Here is a 21,732-nt window from a genome sequence, read left to right on the forward strand (position 1 = left end):
CAGGATATAAATTTTCATTTATTTATTATTATTATTATTATTATTATTATTATTATTATTATTATTATTATTATTAGTCCTTTTATTTAAAACGCATCTCTGGGTTATTTGTGGAGCATAGGAATTCGTTCATTTTTTTCCAAAATATAGTCCGGCCCCCCACAAGGTCTGGGGGACAGTGGACTGGCCCCCTGCTGAAAAAGTTTGCTGATTCCTGAATCCGAACTAAAAAATCCGAAATGCTGCAAGCCTCCTCACAGGGGATTTGCTACACCCCCTTGATCATTTTAAGTTTCCCTTTTCTGAACATTTTCCAACTCTGCAACATCCTTTCTGAGGTTGAGAGACCAGAACTGTACAAAGTATTCCCAATGTGGCTATGCAGACAGCATCCCTGACCTCCCAGGGGTTACTGACTGGGAGTGGCTAAATTCCAAAGCACCCTGACCCAGCCATACCACCCCTCACTCCTATCTTTACTGAGGAAGTTTGTCTCAACACAAGTACCCTGCTTTGGATGAAGTCACACCCCTCCAGTCTGGAACTGGAATCACTGAGCTGCGATACCTGCATTCCAGGGGGTTGGACTAGATGACCGCTGGGGTTCCCTTTCCAACTCTACGATTCCAACTCTGCAGTTTGATGGTTCTATGTTTAGACATGCAAACAGCGACTTCAGCCAGCAGAGGGCAGCAGCCTCATGCTTCCCCTTGGTAGGCACCCACAAAAATGGGTGCGCATGCCCAGATTGCAAGTGTGCCCCACCTCTGCTCCTGCAAGCAAGACTCTCTATCTCTCTCACACACACTGCTAGGAAGCAGGACTTGGACTCTTGTGAGTTTCTTTCCTTGGACTCTGCTCCAAACAGGGCAGGAGATGATGGGCTCAAGAATACTGCCAGGTGCTCAAGATGGCCTGTGAGATGATGTGACCTTTAGGGAAAAAGAGATAAGCGTCCACAGGATTATTCTCTCTGCAGGGAACAGACTTATCCTTGGAATACAGGAAGGAATCTTTTTGCTTTTTAAGAGGTGAGAGCAGCCAAAAGAAGCCCCTCCCATAGCACTGCTAGCTTCTTCCTCTTAAGCCCCAGCCCTATTCTTGCTGCCCTCTCTCGCCTGATCCCAGGCTTCACAGGGGAGGCTACGGCTCAGTGGCAGGGAAGCTGCTTGGCACGCAGAAGGAGCCAGGCACAATCTGACCCCAGCTATATTTCAAATTCTCAAAACCTTTATTGGCGTATATACAAGGCTCCAATAAGGTCCAGTACAATAAAATCACTCAGCAAAAACGTTCACGAATCTTCATCATGTGTTGCAGAAACCTGGCTACTATCTCCATCTTAGCCCCATCCTGAGTAAACATAAGGAAGGCTACCTTGCATTCATCTGAATGCTACTCCCTGCTAACAACCAACTGATTAATGAACTTAGATCAAATTGTTTGATACCAGGGGCAAAAGAACAAAGTGCTTTTTTCTGGGGGGGACGCATACCCCTAATTTTTTGTGTGAATCTTTGTACTTTTCTCCATTTACTGTATTTTTTCCCCCAATTTGAACTATAAAATGGTGATTTCCTCAAGTCAAAATGAGAGTACCCCTAAACATTTTTTAAAGAAAAAAAAGCACAGTGCACAACTGATTCTATTTGTCTCTGTCCACAGGGTCATAGTCTCTGCGCAAATGGTATTTTCTGAAATCTCCCCTGTAGTATTGCTGAAAGTAATACATTCAGTCTTGCCGGCATGTACACCCTGCGCTGATTCAGGTTGATCAAATGGGAGAGATAAGTTGCCACTGGCTGTCCACCCAACTTTGCAGAGTTGCGGGGATAAAACAGGAAGAGCGCTCTGGCACTTCCTAAAAAAGGAACTCACTGGAAATAGGAAGAGAACTCTGGTTCCTTCGAGGAAATAATTTGAACATCTAGGTCTGGCTCAAACTTTTGGGTGAAGAAGAAAGTGAAGAAGAGGGCGGGGGAGAGATGGTGGTGCCCAGAACAGATTATTGCATGCCTGAAACTCTCAAGTCCAAAAAAAACTGCAGGGGGGAAACGAGGCTGATTTTGACTTGGGTCAAAGACCCAGTTTGGCGCTCATCTCCACACGCATTTGCGTACACACAAAAGTCACAGGCTGGGAGCCTCAATGGCACCCCTCTGGAGGTTTCACCCGGGGCAAAAAACATGGCTAGTCCCCCTGTAGCTACGGCTCTGAAAAACTGCACCCACACCTGACTGCAACTGGAATCCCCTCTGCCCCCCCCCCCCCGATTGCCTGTCACAGAGCACTTGGCTTTGGTGAGGGCTGGGCGGTGGCACCAGACACACACACACACACACACACACACACACACACACACACACACACACACACACACTGCCAGCCAAGAAAGTGCCCCCTCGCTGCTCAGCTGTGATCCTGGGGCAGGGACGGATCAAGGCTTCATGGAGGAGGAATCTTCCAGCTGCCATGGCCCCCACCTGCCTAGCCAGCCCCTTCGAAGCTATTGTGGCATTACAGACAAGAGCCGGCTGCTCTGCAGGCCCAGAGACTGGGCCTTGCGGGTCTCCACCCACCCACCCACCCCTCCTCGCTTGCTCCGGGCTGCTTCTTGGCCCCTGGGACCAGCTGTAAGCAAGAATGTTGGCATGAGCCCAGGGCAAAGATAAGCTGGAATGCTTGGACTGCAGGAAACCCTTTTCTAAATGGGGATGGGAAGGAATGCCTCATCGAGCCGCACACCGGCATTCCTGGGGGTGACTGCACCAGACGGGAATCAGACCAGCTTCCAATCATAAAGTCCTTTAAGGGCACAAGAGAGACTTCCGTCTCTCTCTCTCTCTCTCTCTCTCTCTCTCTCTCTCTCTCTCTCTCTCTCGGCAGCCAGCGTCACTTTTCCCAGCACACTGTCTCCAGTGTCTAGGCCCCCCCCCCCCCCCATTTTCCCTGGCCTGCTCCTCCTTTTGAGAGCTACCAGTGTAAAACTCCCCCTCCTCCACCCCACATCTAACTTAGTGGCTGTGCTTAGATGCAACACCTAAGCTGTTTTTTTTTTGGGGGGGGGGGACTACATCAATTCATCTCCCACTTTATACAAGAGCAGAAGTACCCGCTTTTGTTTTCAAATGAGAATCGTTTTGTGCAAACCACGACAAACTATTTTAAAATACGGCTTGTCTGAACGACCCACCTCCAAACCACAGTTTCCCGTTCTGGCTGGCACAAAGCCAATCCTATTTTAAACCGACTAATCAGCTGGACAGCTCGGTTGGTTAGAACATGGTGCTGATAACGCCAAGTTTGCCAATTTGATCCCCGTATGGGTCGGCTGCATATTCCTGCATTGCAGGGAGTTGCGCGGCTAGAAGATGATCCTCAGGATTCCTTCCAAAAAAAAATCTATGATTCCAACTACAGTTTGTCCTGATTTTGCTAGAACAGCAACTGGTGGTTTGTTGGGAACAGATACTTCCAATCACTTCCTTCTGGCTGAAGATGGAAGGGGGAAATACCTGCTAATGAATGGCTATTCCTAGCCTTGACCTTTTTGAGTCACCTCAAGTTAGCAATAAGAACATGGGGAGAACCGTGCAGGATCAGGCCCGTCTAGTCCAGAATCCTGTTCTCACAGTTGCAAACCAGATGCCTATTATGGGAAACCTGCAAGCAGGACCTGAGCACAAGAGCCCTCAGCCCTCCTGCGGTTTCCAGCAAATGGTTTTCATAAAGCATTGCTGCCTCCAACAATGGAGGCAAGAGCAGAAGCCACCCTGGCTAGTAGCCATCAATAGCCCTTTCCTTTCCAGGAACATGTCCAATCCTCTTTTAAAGCTATCCAAGATGGTGGCCATCCCTGCCTCCTGTGGCAGGGAGTTCCACAGGTTAACGCTTTGCTGCATAAAGAAGGAATTTCTTTTATCTGCCCTGAATCTTCCAACATTTCACTTCATGGGATGGGCCATATATTTTAGTGCTATGAGAGAGGGAGGAAAACCTTTCCTCTATTTGCTTTCTCTTGGCCACCTTCACTTTCAGGGTGAAAATTCCGAATATCTTTCAACATTTCCATGACAACAGGGAAAACCATCACATTAACTGAAATAGCACTCTTTTTCAGAGATAAAAACCCACGAACCGGACAGGTGACTTGTTATTTATATCATACAATCCTCAATGAAACGGAGCCGGGAGTTTTCTGCATTTGCAATACGCACAAACATAATTTGCACCTGTCAACACCCTGATACCTAACATGCAAGCTTCCTTGCCCTCAGAATTCAATTGTTGGCATGGATGCATAGGGGGACAGGACGGCTCGCTACATAAACCCCACCACATGGAAATCCCTTGCAGACGACCACAGTGCCTGGAGACGGACATCCGGGTCGTGCATCCACAATGACCAGAGGAGGAATGACCGCTGGGAGGAACGCAGAAGAGAAGAAACACCCTGGTGCATCTGCAGCAGCAAAACCGGACGCCTTCATCTGCCCCGGCTGCAATGAAACATGTCTCTCCCATATCGGTCTCTACAGCCCTAGCAGGAGCTGCAACCTTCCAGTGGTTTGACTTCACCCCCAAAGGCACACTCCTCTACTGTCCCCCGAGACAGACAAGATGCCAACTCTAGGGAGCTGTGTCCTGTGGAGCCTCAGGCTAAGAAGGACTTGCACTGAACCCTAATCTTCCCCACTGAAAGCACTACACCTTTCCAGGTTCATCCAGGTTGAAGTTTCTGGCTTTGCTGTGTAGTCAACGACAGCCCGTCTTGTTGGCACTGGAGGAGCACAGGGTTATTAAACTTTTAAAATACTAAAGTGTGTGTGTGTGTGTGTTTTGGGGGGGGGGGGGAATGAACAGGCAGCTGCAGATCTCCAAAAATCAACTTTAATGCAAGGGATGCAGGTGGAACATTCAACAGCTCCCTCTGCTTCTGACACCGAGCTGCACTTTTGACCCCCCTCCGAGGTCTTAGCAGGATCTAATCCCAATAAGCAGCTCTGGGCAGACTCAGCCAATCATGTTCCATCTACAGGGTTAAGAAACTGGCCCATCTTCCTTCAACCTTCTGGCAGAGGGCAGGGTGGGCGAAATCATTTATCCCTCCGACCCAAACACACACAGAGAGGTTGATGTCATTTTTTGGGGGGGTGGGGGGGAGGCTGTAATGCCAACCCCCAACTATATCTCCTTCCATCCTTGGCAGGCCTGGAGGGTAACAAAGACCATCATAAACCTCCCTTCTCTTCAGACACAACGTACAACCTTCAAATCTTCAAATCCTTTCCCATGCACAAGTCCTGGATTTTCTGAGCCAAACAGACTGCAGGGTCTAGCTCATGCCTGGAGACCTTCATGCCAACCGTGGAGCCCACCCCTGCCAGAATATCAGTGCAATATGGAGAACCCCCCCTTTCCACTCAATGCCACCCCCCATCACCTCCCTATCAATTTCTTGCCCAGTGCCTGCATGGCGTGGGGGGGGGGGGAAGGGGAGCGTTAACCCTTTGCCACCGGGATGTGAGCAGCTGGTCCCATTAAATCCCATTATAGCACCACTTTGTAAAGGCACAGGGTGGGTGGGTGGAGGGGGAAGTGATGTCAAAAAAACAACAACCACCTCTTAGGCAAAGCAGGAAGTGATGCGTCAGTCTGAGGTGTCGAAACAGGTGGTGGTGCATGTTCTCAGAAAGTGACTGTGATGGCGTGGGGGGGGGGCAGTGAGGAGGTCACCCTAGGGTTGCCAAGGCTGGGTGGCGTCACCCAAGAAGTGGGGGCTGGCCCCACAACGATCCAGAGGCCCTGAACCAGGACCCAAACACCACTGGGTGCGAGGAACTAATGGACACCCTCTCGAGTGTCGACCGGGAAAGCCACCTGCGGGAGTTAAAAGCACCAAGGTGTGGGCCTCAGCCCAGGTGAGCCCCTCGTCAGACAGGTGCTGGGACTGGCACCACCCCTGGCACCCACCCCTGCAGGCTCTCGTCTAGAGAAGAGGATACTGACAGGCGATCCCTCCCCAGCACCACACAAAACGACTGCCTCAAAGATAGCAGATGTATTAAAACATTTCTTTAAAAAACGAAATCATCTGTGGGTTTGGGGTGGCGTCTTTTGTTCTCGTGGGGCGGGGGAGTTCAAAGTCGAGTTCCTGATGGCAGGCGGCCCACCCAAGGGCTGGGCAGAGTCAAGAGGCGGGGGGGCCCTCCCGCTCGACAGGGAGGTGGCATCATTCGTGCCTGCGCTTGGAGGGCGGCACCAGGTGAGAGGGCAGTTCGGCAGGCAGCTCGTGCCCCTCCAGCTTGACCTTGATGAGGTGGTTGGCGAGGGCAAACTCCTCATCGTCCAGAAGCCCGTCCTTGTCCACGTCCGCCAGCTTCCAGATCTTGCCCAGGACAGTGTTGGGCAGCTTGGACTTGACCATCTCCTTCTTGGCGCTGGCGCCCGTGATCTTGCCGTTGACGGGCGAGAGGGTGTAGAAGATCTCGTCGTACGTGGGCTTGTCCTTGCTCACCACCCACTCCAGGTCGTCGATGCCCTCGCCCGCCCCCTCGCCGTAGCCGTGGCCGAAGGGCCCGTTCATGGTGCCCTCGAAGGCCCCGCCCTTCACCACCTGCGTGGGCATCTGAGCCTCCTCCTGCCGCACCATCACCATCAGGCGAGCGATGTCGTTGGCCAGCATGTCGTCCACCGTGTCCAGCAGCTTCAACTTCAGCGGCTGGAACTTGCTGAAGTCCTGCGTAAGCAGCTGCTCCTGGGGGGACAACAAGGTGGGCATGTGAAGAGCATTCTGTTCTTCTTTTTGTATATAAATTTTATTAGATTTTCTGTTTTACAATTTAAAGTACAGTGGATGCTCGGGTTGCAAACGTGATCCATGCGGAAGGCACATTTGCAACCCACAGCATTTTCAACCCGCAGCACTGTGTCTGCGCATGCGCTGAAACCCGGAAGTAACCGGTTCCGGCGTGTCCGTAACGCGAAAATGCACAACCTGAAGCGTCCATAACCTGAGGTAAGACTGTACTCATTTTTTACATCATTAAAATATAAATGACTTCTCTTTCCATGGTTCATTTTATGTATCATAAATCCCTGCATATTTTACAAAAACTACATACCATTCATCATTCCATTATTTCATTCACCATAACTTATTTACACTGTTGAATTTATCTTAATGCTACCAGCGATTTCAGCTGTACGCAGTTATTTCCCATATATTCAATAAACGTGTTGCAATCTTCCCTAAACGTATGTTCTTCTTGTTCTCTTACTCTATATGTTAAATCTGCAAGCTGTGTGTATTCTGTCAACTTAAACCGCCACTCTGGTTGGGACCTCACTCGTTTTCCATTTTTGGGCTGACAAAACACAGGTCGCAGTAGGGGCATACATAAATAACCTTTTTTTGACACCTGGGAATTTCAGTCTGAATTATCCCCAACAGAAAGGACTGGTTTTTTTTGGGGGGGGGGGAGTACTTTAAAACATTTGTTTTCAATTCATTATGGATCATTTCCCAATACTCTTTTAACCTTTTACAAGTCCAACACATATGAAAGAACGTTCCCTCAACCTCTTTGCATCTCCAGCACATATCTGATTCAGTCTTCTACATCTTTGCAAGCCTACTCAGAGTTAAATACCACCTGTAAATCATTTTTAAGTAGTTCCCCTTCAAAGAATAACATGCTGTGAACTACAAATCACTTCTCCAGAGTTTTTCCATCCAGTATTCTGTTCTCAACAGTGGCCAAACGTCCCTAAGAACCTGGAAGTTCAGAAAGACTGCCTCTGGGTCTGGAGGTTCCATTGGGAATGTTAACAAGCAGCCTGGATGCTGCTGGGTCCCCACTAGTCCAGCATCCTGGTCTCACAGTGGCTGACCTTAATGGGAAACCTGCAAGCAGGACCTGCACAAGAGCAACACTCTACCCTCCCGTGGTTTCCTGCGACTGGTCTTCAGAAGCATCGCCGCCTCTTGACTGCGGGGGAAGAGGAGCCCACCTGCAGCATCAGTCCAAAGGGCCCGAGCGCAACAGCACCACTCTCCCCACTTGCCGTCCCCATAGCAACTGGTGCTCAGAGGCAGGAGGTCTGTGGTCTTTAAGCTGGCAGGCAAAAATCACAACTAACATCATAAGGAGAGCCTAGCCGCCAATTTTCAGCATCGTGATGTATCACCAGCTAAACACCGCGATGTATCACAATGTCTGAAACAAGGATGGAGCAATGTAGAGGCATTGGCTGGCTTCACGGTTTTCCTCGCGCAATTCTTTCCAGCGCCTGCTCTTGTGATTCGCAGGATGGGGGGGGGGGGGAGTTAACAGGAGCTGCAGGAATCAAGATAAGCATCATTTGGCTTCACAGTTTCCCCTACCATTGTGATTCTTGCAACACACACAAACATGCAGCAAGACTCCAGGACCGCCTTGCTCTCCAGGCAAACCCAAGCCCCACCCGCTCCTGTCCCAAACGCACTATACAGGTCAACAACATCCCTCCATACCTGCATTTTCCTGAGGTTGGGGAAATCCCCCGGCGAGATCTGGTGCTCCCTCTCGATCTTCAGGTAGATCTCCCCCAGGTTGCTCACCAGCTCCTTCTTCTTGCTCTCTTTCCCGAAGACGTTGGGCATCTCCTTCTTCAAGGAGCTGATGATGTAGGCATGGACCTGCAAGGGGGGTGGAGAGCAGAGGCTGAGAACTCAACAACTGCAGGTGACAAAAGCGGCTGCAAAAATAAATAAAAGATGGGCGAGACTAGGCCTGGTGTGGGGAGCCTGTCTCCCTCCAGATATTGCTGGACTACAAATCCCATCACCCCTGGCTTTTGGGTCGGGTGTCCTGAGGCTGATGGGAGTTAGAGTCCAGCAATATCTGGAGGGAGACCGGCTCCCCACACCTGGGCTAGATAACTGGTCTTCAACAGAAGGACAGCCCTGCCCATGCCATGCCAACCCCAAGGGCCCCACTTTTGCCCTTGGAAATGGGTCCCATCCTGCTACAGAGGAGTCCCGGCTCTCGAGAAGCTGAAGACCACTGACCTAAACAGGACATTGGATGAGGGTGAACCAATGGGCCCTCTGCCCTTGATTAAATTAAAATAAAATGCTGCCCATCTGACTGGGTGGCCCCAGCCACTCTGGGCGTCCTCCCACAAAATATAAAAACACCTGAGAACATCAAATGTTAAAATTTTCCCAATACAGTGGTACCTCGGGTTAAGTACTTAATTCGTTCCAGAGGTCCTTTCTTAACCTGAAACTGTTCTTAACCTGAAGCACCACTTTAGCTAATGGAGCCTCCCACTGCTGCCGCACCGTCAGACCATGATTTCTGTTCTCAGCCTGAAGCAAAGTTCTTAACCCAAGGTACTATTTCTGGGTTAGTAAGTCTGTAACCTCAAGCATATGTAACCCGAGGTACCACTGTATAGGGCTGCCTACAGATGTCTTCTAGAAGTCAGATAGTTGTTTATTTCCTTGACATCTGACAGGAGGGCGTTCCACAGGGTGGGCGCCACTACCGAGAAGGCCCTCTGCCTGGTTCCCTTTAACCGCACTTCTCACAGTGAGGGAACCGCCAGAAGGCCCTCCAATCTGGACCTCAGTGTCTGGGCTGGACAAGGGAGGTGGTACCACTCCTTCAGGTATACAGGGCTGAGGCCGTTTAGGGCTTTAAAGGTCAGCACCAACACTTTGAATTGTGCTAAGAAACAGACTGAAAGCTTTCTCCCCTGCAATCCAGGGAGCCACCTGGGACGGGCACCCTTCCTCCATCACTGGGCAGCCGGAGCACACCTCCCCAGCCTTGAAGGACAGGAAAAAGCTCCCCCACCCCCTGGGGACGGGCACCCACCTTGGCCAGCCTGGCCCGCTTGATGAGGTCGTTGAGCTTTCTTAAGGCGGCGTTTCGCGGGAGGGACTGGATGTCCTTGAAGAGGTCTTGCTCCTCCGCCTCGAAGAGCTTCCGGTTGTCCGGGATGAGGAGCGGGTGGGACCAGAAGGAGCCAATGTAGACACGCACCACCTCGGGCGTGTTGATGATCTTGCCCAGCGACCACATGAGGGCACCGTAGACCCGCATCAGCTGCTGCGTCTCAATCTGGTCCGCCTTGTTCAGCACCACCCGGATCTTGTCCTCGTGGTTCTTCAGGGCCTTGATCACCTCGGAGAACTCGTCCGAGATGTCCAGCTTGTGGGCGTCAAAGAGGAGGATGATGCGGTCCACCCGCTCTGCAAACCACTCCAGGACTGCCGCAAAGTCGTAGCCTGGGGGGGGGGGGGAGAGGAAGGCGGCATAGAATCAGAGAGTCGGAAGGGCCCCCAACCCCCTGCAATGCAGGAATACGCAGGCCGCCCCTATGGGGATTGAAACTGCGACCTTGGCATTATCAACACCAGCTGAGCTAACTGGTGATGCAAATTTTATTGAAACAACTGCCAAGTATAAAGTGTTGTCTTCCAGGACTAATACCTGTCCGGGTGTTTCAAGACTTGCATGCAGTCATCTGCAGGGCAGCAAAACAGACTTGGAAAATATTTGCAGATTAAGCTCACATCAGTCTAGTGGTTCCCAGTTAGCTAAGTACTATGGACCCCTGTTTTTCAAAAGCCAAGCTATGGACCTTTTGCTTCTGAACCTTTCGATATCTGTATGGCAGTTTTTGTTATGTCAATGGTGCCATGGGTGGGTTACGTGGACCCCCTGCGGTCCACAGAGCACCAGTTGGGAAGCACTGATCTATAGCATGAAAGGGGAGGGTCTGGAGCTCATGGGCAGAGGATACCTGTCCTGCATGCAGAAGGCCTCCAGTTCAATCCCCACGAGCATCGCCAGGTACGAACACCCCCAGCCTGACCCCCTGGAGAGCCGCAGCTGTCAGTCAGTGTAGACCCAGCCTCTCCTTCCCTCCTAGGTGTCCAAATTTATTTTAAGCTGTGTTTCCAAAAGCCTCATTTATTTTGTGCTGCCTTTTCCTTAATCTAGGCTGCATTTCAGAGACTTGTTCTTGCACGGACAGCCTTTTTATTTATTTATTTTAATTGGCCTCGGTTTTTTAAACATGTACACGGTGCTTGTACTATTGGATTTTATAAACAGTTTTTGTGAGCTGTATGCTTTCTTCGACAGACTAACCCCCCACCCCACCCCCTAAAAGCAGCCTGTTAACTCAAAAAGGACCAGCTGAGAAGCAAGGCGGGTTGCCATCCTGGGTGGATCCCAAGGGAGATCTGCAGCAGTGTACAATTCAGGGAGCTGATCCAAGTGGAGACAAGGCAGTAGAGGCAAGGCAGGCCCACCTTTAACCTTCCATGCTACAAGCTAAAATATAAATTCCTGGCTGGAGATATAAAGGCAGCAGCATGGCTTGCTATCCATTGAAAGGTATTAGTAAAGGTAAAGGGACCCTGATCATCAAGTCCAGTCGTGACCGACTCTGGAGTTGCGGCGCTCATCTTGCTTTATTGGCCGAGGGATCCGGCATACAGCTTCCAGGTCATGTGGTCAGCATGACTAAGCCGCTTCTGGCGAACCAGAGCAGCGCACGGAAACGCCGTTTACCTTCCCGCCAGAGCGGTCCCTATTTATCTACTTGCACTTTGAGGTGCTTTTGAACTGATAAGTTGGCAGGAGCAGGAACCAAGCAACAGGAGCTCACCCCGTCACGGGGATTCAAACCGCCAACCTTCTGATCAGCAAGTCCTAGGCTCTGTGGTTTAACCCACAGCGCCACCCGCGTCCCATTTGAAAGGTATTGGAAGACACTAAATGCAGTTCTGTTTTGAGATCTGGACCTCACAACGCTGGGACCATTGGTCTTATGGAGCAACAGACAACCCGCATCCAAGAGAGTCATGCAGACAAAAACCACCACCACTTTTCAATCAGCCCGGCTTGGTTTTATTACATATGTAACATCGATGGAACGTGGCTTATGGGCTCTGGGGACATGTGGAGGTTTGTGGGATGATACTTTTGCTGAAAAACTTAAGGTTAAAAGTTAAATGTAGTTAGACATATGGTTCTTCTCTCTCTCTCTCTCCCGGTGTGTGTGAAAAGAGATTGTTGAATATTGACTGTTGCTTCTAAATGGTGCTTTGAAAAAAATAAAAAATAAAGGACTGAAGACATCTCTTCTTCGCCTGTGCCCCCAAGCCTATTCTTACCATTTTGGAGAACTCCCCAGAGCCACCACAACACCCCCGCCTGTGCACTGGACAGCCAATCCAGTTTCCCAGCACAGAGGGGTTAACAGGAAGCACAATGCTGCTTACAGGCACTTCTGCTCAATGGGGTTTCCCCCGTTTACATTTCCAAGCAGGGCCCCCAACTTCCCTGCACTTGGACTCAAAACACACACATTGTGTATAAAGCTGGAAACAAGATGGAGCCCAGTCTCTGCTGCATCTCTGAAACTACAACATGAGATATAGCAAGCATATACCGTTTCCTGAGGGGCAGCTGTGATTAAGTTTGCTGCAGGAAAAACATGGCAATGTGTGGCATTGCAGGCAGTGTTTGAAATTTGCCAGGCGCATTTTGTACCTGGATATCAGCCACTTTTCTTGGGAGAAAAGCAATGACTAACCTAGACAGCATCTTAAAAAGCAGAGGCATCACCTTGCCAATAAACGTCCGTATAGTTAAAGGTATGGTTTTCCCAGTAGTGATGTATGGAAGTGAGAGCTGGACCATAAAGAAGGCTGACCGCCGAAGAATTGATGCTTTTGAATTATGGTGCTGGAGGAGACTCTTGAGAGTCCCGTGGACTGCAAGAAGATCAAACCTATCCATTCTGAAGGAAATCAGCCCTGAGTGCTCACTGGAAGGACAGATCCTGAAGCTGAGGCTCCAATACTTTGGCCACCTCACGAGAAGAGAAGACTCCCTGGAAAAGACCCTGGGAAAGATGGAGGGCACAAGGAGAAGGGGACAACACAGGATGAGTTGGTTGGACAGTGTTCTCGAAGCTGCCAGCATGAGTTTGACCAAACTGCGGGAGGCAGTGGAAGGCAGGAGTGCATGGCGTGCTCTGGTCCATGGGGTCACAAAGAGTCGGACACGACTAAACAACAACAACAATCGGCCACTTGTGACCAAGTGAAGATGCCCAGGTGCCAGGATGCAACTTTGAGGCATCTGCGCCCTAAATGGCAGCTAGGCGTTCCACTTTGGCGACTGTAACCCTGGTTTACGGAGCCATTTGGCGCCTAGCTTATATACCCGATTTTCTAACACTTCCATCTCTACAGTCTTATGACAACCACATCAACTAACCATTTAAAACCAGTATTATCCTAAAGGGAATTGTTTTCAAACTATATAAAACCTTCACAACAATTGGCCACCTCTCCCCTTATCTCATTAAGACTAAAATAGGAGGAAGATTTTGGAGAAGAGCTAGGGGAACAACTTTTAGCTCTCTGCCTTGCTTGGAGGGGCAAGGCCTGCTCAGCATGCTGGCTCTCACAGAGTATGGGGGATTCACAATGTACACACAATGTTCATGTGTACATGGAACCTTCATTGGAACAGAATCTCTGCATAAGATGCAATCGTACTGCATTCCAAAACAGAAATCTCAGCTGGCCAGTGGAGCTGAAGGAACACCCCCATCAAAAAAACAACCACCTGTCAACACTCCTGCTTTACACGCGAGGAAGTCTGAGAGGAGCAGTTGAAAGAAATGGCTTCTGCAAGGCTAATCACAAGAGTAACTGTTTTAGAAAAGGAAGAGAAATGTTTTGTCAGCACTGAAGCATGCAGTCCTGTTCTACAGCTGAAGAAAAGCAAAGCTCAGAAAGGCACAATCTGGTTATTGTGGGCTGGCTGAGTTTGCATTTCTCTAACTTCACAGATGGGCTGGTGATGTTGGGCTCCCGCCTCAAGGGATTCGACAGTCACCAGCCAATCCATAGCGTTGCAGTGTTTCTCAAATCTGGGTCCCCAGCTGTTGCTGGACTACAACTCCCATCATCCTTAGCTAGGTAGGACTAGTGGTCAGGGATGATGGGAGTTGTAGTCCGACAACAGCTGGGGACCCAAAGTTTGAGACACTGCAAGAAATGCAAATGCGGCCAGCCCAGGACACTGGCCAGAGGTTCCCCCAAATATACATCAGATGAGCCCGGCTGGATCAGGCCAATGGCGGCCCATCAAGCCCAGCATCCTGTTCTCACAGCAGCCAAACCAGATGCCCCAGTGGGAAACTGGCAAACAGAACTCAAGAGCACAAGATTCCTCTCCCCTCCTGTGCTTTCCAGCAACTAGTATTCGGAAGCATTTACTGCCTCTGACCACAGAGGCACAGCATGGTAGTTAGTAGCCACAGATAGCTTGACAGACCCTCCAAGTGTCCCTATTTTCCAGGGACAGTCCCAGATTTACAGAAGCCATTACAGTTTCTGATTTGATCCAGGAATGTCCCGCTTTTCCTTAGGACGTCTCTATTCCCATCGGAGACATGGGAGGAGGTTAGGGAGTTATCTGACCCCTGAGCCACCTGAAGGCAGCCCTGTATAGGGAAGGTTTTTTAATGTTTAATGTTTTATTATGTTTTTATTCATGTTGGAAGTGGCCCAGAGTGGCTGCGGCAAACCCAGTCAGATGGGTGAGGTATAAACAGCAACATTAATAATAATTAGTAATAGTAATAATAATAATTGAATAGGATGTCCCACTGGAAGGACAGATCCTGAAGCTGAGGCTCCAATACTTTGGCCACCTCATGAGAAGAGAAGACTCCCTGGAAAAGACCCTGATGTTGGGAAAGATGGAGGGCACAAGGAAAAGGGGACGACAGAGGACAAGATGGTTGGACAGTGTTCTCGAAGCTACAAACATGAGTCTGACCAAACTATGGGAGGCAGTGGAAGACAGGAGTACCTGACGTGCTCTGGTCCATGGGGTCACGAAGAGTTGGACACGACTAAACAACAACAACAAATTTTCATCAGAGAAATGTTGGAGGGTATGCCTTGATAACTTGGCTCAGCTATTTAGGGGTGGTCAAGAGGCCTTTTTTTTGGCTGTTAAATGGGTCAGAAGCCGGTTTCAACCTACTGAAAAAAAGAGACTAAGACCTGCTTCAGGTCCACCCTTGCAAGTCTGAGCACATCTGAAGAATTCCCCCCTCCCCTTGTTGGCTTGCCTGAACCTGCCTCTGGGTTTTAACCCTAAGCCCAGAATTGTCCCCTTGCTCTGGACTGGCTAGATGCTTGTGGCCCTGCTGTGCTCAGCTAGATCTCCTGCCCTGACAATCTTTTATCTGCTCATCTGGTGCCAAAGTCAGCCAATTTACAGACAATGGGTTGAAAACAGGAAGGGGGGGGGGGGCTGACTTTGGGAGGGAGAGATGAGCAGCTGCATTTGCAGAGCCTGTTCACTCTTGCTAACAGAGCTTCACACAAGGAGGAAGGCTGAACAAGAGAAGCTGAATCTCTCTCCCTGACTGCGCAAAGCTCCCAGACATTTATTTTATTTATCTATACACTAATATTCATTAAAAAAATGTACCAGAGCGGTTTACAACAATTACTGCATCTATATAAAGGCCAAATGATAAACCTAACAAAGTTGAAATCAGCTAACGATTATGGAAAGATCCATTCATTCTTAATTGCCTGCATGAGCCTGACAGAACAGAAAAGTTTTCAGTAGGCGTTTAATACAGGAAACCGAAGGCGTCTTGTGGAATCTCTAGTGGCAGAGCATTCCACAACTCCACATTCCACAGACATTCCACATGGAGGTGGAATGAAGAGGAACGACACCGGAGCCAATGACAGTAAAGGCTTGTTTACTTGTTGTTGTTGTTGTTGTCGTCACATGTGCCTCACCAACCCTGGGACCAGCCACCAACACTCCTGTGGATGATCTCAGTGTCCTCTTAGGTACTCTGGACCTAAGTTGCTCAAGGCTTTGTACATTAATACAAGGACCTTGAACCTGGCTCAGTAGCAGATGGGCAGCCAGTGCAGATGTTTTAACAAGGGTGTTGTCAGAAAGATGCCTCCATCAGCAGTCTGGCCACCACATTCCGCACCGTCTGGAGCTTCCAAGGGCAGCCCCACATAGAGCGTATTGCAGTAGTCTGGCCTTGAGGTTACCAGTGCGTGGATTACAGTGGGTCAGGAACGGTCGTAGCTGGAGAATCAGCCAAAGCTCATAAATCAGACAGGAAGCTCTCCTAGACGGTGTAGTGAGAGCCCCAGAACAGGGTGGAGAAGATCTCTGGTCCTCCAGATACTGTTGCCCCAGCCAACATGGCCAGGGATGATGGGAGCTGTAGTCCAATTTCACCCAGAGGGTTCTGGATGAACCTGCCTGGGTGCCAAGATCCTTGGGTGAGCCCCTTCTCAGTCCCATCAACACAAGAAGTAGGCCTGGGGGTGGTAGTATTTGGCGGGGCCTTTTCTGTAGCTGCTCCCAGATTGAGGGATTCCCTCCCAAGGGAGGTTGGACTGGCTAAGAGTTTCCTGTTCAGACGGGCCTTTGAGAACTAAGGTGCAGATGAGGCAAGACACTGGGCATTCTGTACTTTAATCGCTGGTTCTAAATGTGTTATGATGTCTTAACTATTGTTTTTAGTTAAAGAAAGTTATTTCTGAGCGGACATGTACATAATTGCACTGTAAGTTAACCATATTCCTGAGTGGGATTTGCTTCAATGGTTTATAATTCTGAATTTTAATTTGTTGTAACCCATCCTGGGGCCTGTGGGTAATAAAGTTAATAACAGTGACGTGAATTCTTAATGAGTGCTTGCTCTTATGCTCATACATAGACATGGCTAAGCCTCTTTGCGAAGTTTTCAAATTTTACATCAGTGCATAGCTGTCAACTTTTCCCTTTTCTTGCAAGGAATCCTATTCAGAATAAGGGAATTACCCTTAAAAAAAGGAGAACGTTGACAGCTATGCATTAGTGACCGGAAGTGGGGTGGATTTTTTTAACATCCACTCAAAATTATTTTGGAGTAGAGCTTGCAGAAAATGACTTCTAGGAAGTACCTCATCTCAGACAAACCCACCACAGGAAAGAGGCATGTTGGTTGCTTGGAATTTACATAGTTTGCCTTTTCCAAGGACTAGAGAACAAGACAAACAGAAAGAGTACAGCGACTGATGGGGGGACAGACAGCAGTTCTTTGGGACCCTAGAGATTCTATAGCCTGGTGTCCAAACAACTCACACGTCAGTCACAACCCCAATGTTGCTCACTGGCTAAAAAATCCTGAAAGGTAGGAGCAGCAAGGCTGCCTCATCTCACAGAAATCACCTAGAAGGGTCCTTGCACATTTTGCTTCCTAACCCTAAGACATACTTAAAGGAAAGTGTAAGAACGTAAGACAACTCCGCTGGATCAGGCTGGTGGCCCATCTAGTCTATCATTCTGTCCTCGTGGGGGCCAGCTTGTGGGAAATCTGCAAGCAGGACCCTGGCACAAGGCCCTCTCCCCTCTTGTGGTTTCCAGAAACTGGAATTCAGAATCATTGCTGCTCCAATTGTACCTAAGAGTCTGGGGTCACTGCTGGCAGCTCTCCCACTGTTCCTGGGACGGGTAGGGTTCCCAGCCTTCTGCAAGCAGGAGAGGTGCCCTGCCACTCAGCTATGGGTCTTGCTTGAGGCCCCAACTCAGGGCAGACGGGATGACAGCCCCCGCCTCCATACACATCCAGAACTCAGAATAATGGAGGTCCTGGTGCAGCAGAGACGGCAATTCACAGAGAAAGGCATCTGCATTCCTTTCCAGTTCAGCTGCTCCGGGATCAGAGTCCCATAGCTGCTAGCAGAGGCTTTTAACTCATGATAATCAGGGTAGTGAAAAGGGAGAAATCCCACCATCCCTTGGAAGCGGGGGCTGAAACTCGCAAGAATTTCAGGAGAACCTGGTGGATTTCAGACTGATGGCCCAGCAGCGCTGCCTCCAACGGCGAAAGCCGAGCAGAGCCATTGCGGCTAGTAGTCACAGAGGGTCCTCTGACCCATGAATTTGTCTATTCCCCTTTTTAAAGCCATCTAGGTTGGCGGCCATCACTGTGGGAGGGAGTTCCACAGGTTAACTCTGAACTAGGCAAAGAAGTGCTATCACCTTTCCTGAATCTTCCAGCACTGGGTGCCCACGACTTCTCGTGTTACGAGAGAGGAAGGAAAAAAACCTTTCTCTGTCCACTCTTCGAAGGGCTAACTTTGAGCGGCAGCAGTGAGAATTAGACATCAGGCACCAGCCGGGTGATTTCTGCATGAAGCGAGACTGGGGAATTTCTTCCTTTTTTTCAGTGAAATAAAAAATTTAAGGTCTTTTATATATATAATAAATGTTCATAAATGTACCAATCTAGCACATACATAGATATGGGAACCACATGTCTGGAGCCATTTTGACTCCCAAACTGACCAAATGTTTTCTCTGCAAGGAGGGGGTGAGAGAACCTTCCCATTGCCTCAGGAATTAGGAAATCACCATCTCAAAGGAATGGCCAAACTACCAGGAAAGTCAATCAGATAAGTGCAGTGTTCCCCAACCTTGGGCCTCCAGCTGTTTTTGGACTACAACTCCCATCATCCCTCGCTAGCAAGACCAGTGGTCAAGGATGATGGGAATTGTAGTCCAAAAACAGCTGGAGTCCCAAGGTTGGGGAACACTGAGATAAGGCATTATCAGATAACCTGGCAGACAGGAAAAACAACACCATTCAAATTTCTGTTGTAGACCACCTTTTCTGTGATGTAGGTATGATGTTTGTAGGGGGTGGTCTTGGGTTACACCCCTTCTGTGATGTATGGAGAGGTGGTCTTGAGCTCCAGGGCAGAGAATTTAAAGTGTCTATATAAGGGCGGGCACACCTGGGTTCTGGATCCTCCTCCTTTCCTGCGTGTGGGGGGAGGACCCTGATGCAACAGTTCAATAAAGATCAGCCTTACGAGCTGCTTTGCTTCTCAATATTCTCTGGCTGGCCTCTGTTCTTTTCTCTGATGGAGAACCTACAAAGGACTCTATAAGGCCTCTCTATAAGGGAATAAGGGCAGATTTTTGTTTATTACATCAGATATTCGGTGGAAGGAACACACTCATTGTAACTGAGAAGGGAAGTTGTGGCTCACCAGCTGTAGAGGAACTTTCCCAAGGGCAGCTTCCAGGCGGGGTTACTTGGCTGCCAGGCAGGAGGTCACCAAGGGCCAAGGTTTTCCCACAGGCCAGGGTTGGGTGCCCTCCAGTGCAGAGAGGGATGTCGCCTCCCTCTCCCCCTCCCCACACCCACCTCTATCCCTGCCCCAGAGTGGCACATATCATACCAAACTAGGCTTTCACAAACCCTTCTGCTCACATTCCTACCACAACAAGCCACCCTGCAGCTCAGCTTCCCTGGCTTGTACACTGCAGGCAATGAGGGGGTGTGCACTTCATGCATGCTCAGAGGCACTCTCCTCGTGCTCCAAAAGCCACGCTATGAACTTGCATCGGCAGCACACGATTTCCGTTCTCATCCTGGGGCAAAGTTCTCAACTCGAGGTAACTCTTCCAGGTTAGCGATGTTTGTAACCTGAAGCGTTTGTAACCTGAGGCGTTTGTAACTCGAAGTACCACTTTATTGGCATTCGAAAGCTCAGCTGCAAGAGAGAAACGGTGGTCATGCCAGCCCCAGCCCAGGAGCAGAATTCAGGGCGGCCAACGGAGGCTGGCGAGAGATGGGAAGCAGACACCGCAGGCTTATCGCTCTCAGATGCTGCAAGGGGAAGAGGGAGGCCAGAATGTGCCAAATCTCCCCCACAGCAGAATCACCTTTGTTTGCAAAAAAAAAGAAGAAATAAGAAACCCCTGTGATTTCCAATTCATCTGAAAAGGGGGAACTTTCCCCATGCTGATGTGCACATCTTGCTTCCTGGAATGGAAGTGTCATTTGGGGAAGTTAAGCTATTCCAGGCCGAGAGAAAGCACCAGTGCCAGGGAGGGAGGCAAACGGAGCCGACGGGAAGAACACCTTGCCTTGCGCACAAAGGATCCCCAGTTGAACTCACGTGGGGGAAGGCCTGGCGCTGAAACCCCAGAGAACCAGCACAGCCAGTCTCTGCAGATAGCACTGGGTCAGGTGACTCAGTGGCCTGACTCAGGGCAAGAGAGCTTCCCTTTTCCAGATCTCCCTTTGGAACGTCTGAGGAGAAGGAGGAAGGAAGGAAGGTTTTGCAAGGGGATACCTCAAATGGTTTCCCCCCTCTATATATACACACACACACACTCTGAATCACCATCCCAGAAAAGCTTTCCCACCTTTTGGATTCCCTGAAACATTTCCAGGTAAACCTCTCGCAGGCTAAACTTCCTGGCCTGGACGAGGTGTGGAAAAAGTGAGGCCCTCCCAACCCTCGTGAAAAACAATAGGGGTTAAGAATTCCAACTTCCTGTGAGTCACTGCAAAAAGCGTTGACATCACCGGACAGCCACACCCACCGTTTTGCAAAAGGCTCCCTGCCAACAGAGGAGACCAGAGATGCAGCAAGGAGGAAAAGCAAAAGGAGGTGGGGGGGCGGTGGCCTGGGAGGCAATAGCCGGACACCCTGTTCCCCATTCCTTCCCGTGTTCCAGGCAGGAAGGTGGAAGCAGGGCGAGTGATTGGGGCAGGGGGCGGAAGAGAAGTCCCACCACTGCCCCACACGCCCAGAGACACTTTGCAAAGCAAACAGCCAGGAATGCGGGGCTTTCCGAGTTTACTGGTATCTTATTTTAAGAATCTGCAAAGCACTGCACATAAAAATTACCTTGGCGGTGAACACAGGGGCATATATGAAAATAAATAAGATTGATAATGGAATTGTAGAGCTGGAAGGTGTGACGAAGCAGGGGTGCTCCAGAAAGCCTCTCCCAGCCTCTCGGATGCCCAACTGTGACACAGCAGCCTGGCGTCGATGTCACCCACCCTTTCACTCCTGAAATCCCAGAGAGAAGGGAAGCTGGGATGTGCTAAAGCAATTACTTATTTAAAAGGTTCTGAGCCGGTGAGCCAGGACTCCTGAGTCCAGACTGCACCTTTGTGGTTTGCTCAGAGTGTAGCGGAAGTCCAGACTCCCTCCCAGACCCACAGAAGAGTGTGCTGGTCTGCTTACAATGCCAATCCCAAACTCCCAGTAGCTTGAAGGCCAGGTGTCTGGGCGCATGGGGATTCAGAAACCTGGAGGCTGCCAACCACACACAGTTCAGCGGTCAAATTAAGAAACTTAAATAGGAAACAAAGGTATCGGGAAAGCAGGCAGAACCTTGAAACAGAATACAAAACAAACCAGAGCACCAAGGCTCTAAGTTGAACTAATCCTATACACTCGTTCACGTTTACTCCCAAAGCATCATCAAAGGCTGGCCAGCTTCACAGATGATCCTGTCTTGGAAATCCAGTGCTGGAAAGGGAACTGGATCCCCACCCCCTGACACTGGGAACAAGGTGCAATAAATTGGGGGGGGGGGGTCTTTTGCTCCAGCAGGTATAATAGTGACAGAGGTTGACAAAATCAATCCTGTCTCCCTGGCTTCTGAAATGCCACTAGCATTTCCTGCACACCCAACTGAGATAGCCAGGCTACTTTTTCTGCAGCATTCTGCCTGCGTACCTGAAGGGCTGTAAGATACTTCATCTTAAGGCTGCTGCTAAGCACAAAAGCTTACGATCAGCAAAACATACAACAGTTCCTCTTCCTGCCGGCGGCTCACCATCTATTAGACAAGCTAT

The 21,732-nt window shown here is 49.7% G+C and overlaps 1 protein-coding gene across 1 annotated transcript in view; it reads right to left on the bottom strand.

Annotated features, from left to right (window-relative positions):
- Positions 1-4,876: 4,876 nt before the first annotated feature.
- EHD1 (EH domain containing 1) overlaps positions 4,877-21,732 on the bottom strand; it is a 29,354-nt gene continuing 12,498 nt past the window's right edge. Inside the window, exons 3-5 of the mRNA XM_028709968.2 lie at positions 9,867-10,279; positions 8,516-8,680; positions 4,877-6,757 (exon numbers count right to left, since the gene is read on the bottom strand). Of these exons, the coding sequence (XP_028565801.1) occupies positions 6,233-6,757; positions 8,516-8,680; positions 9,867-10,279 (1,103 nt within the window). The 3' untranslated portion in view covers positions 4,877-6,232. The remainder of the gene's footprint in view (positions 6,758-8,515; positions 8,681-9,866; positions 10,280-21,732) is intronic.

The sequence above is a fragment of the Podarcis muralis genome, chromosome 16, assembly GCF_964188315.1.
Source record: "Podarcis muralis chromosome 16, rPodMur119.hap1.1, whole genome shotgun sequence".
Taxonomy (NCBI): Eukaryota; Metazoa; Chordata; class Lepidosauria; order Squamata; family Lacertidae; genus Podarcis; species Podarcis muralis.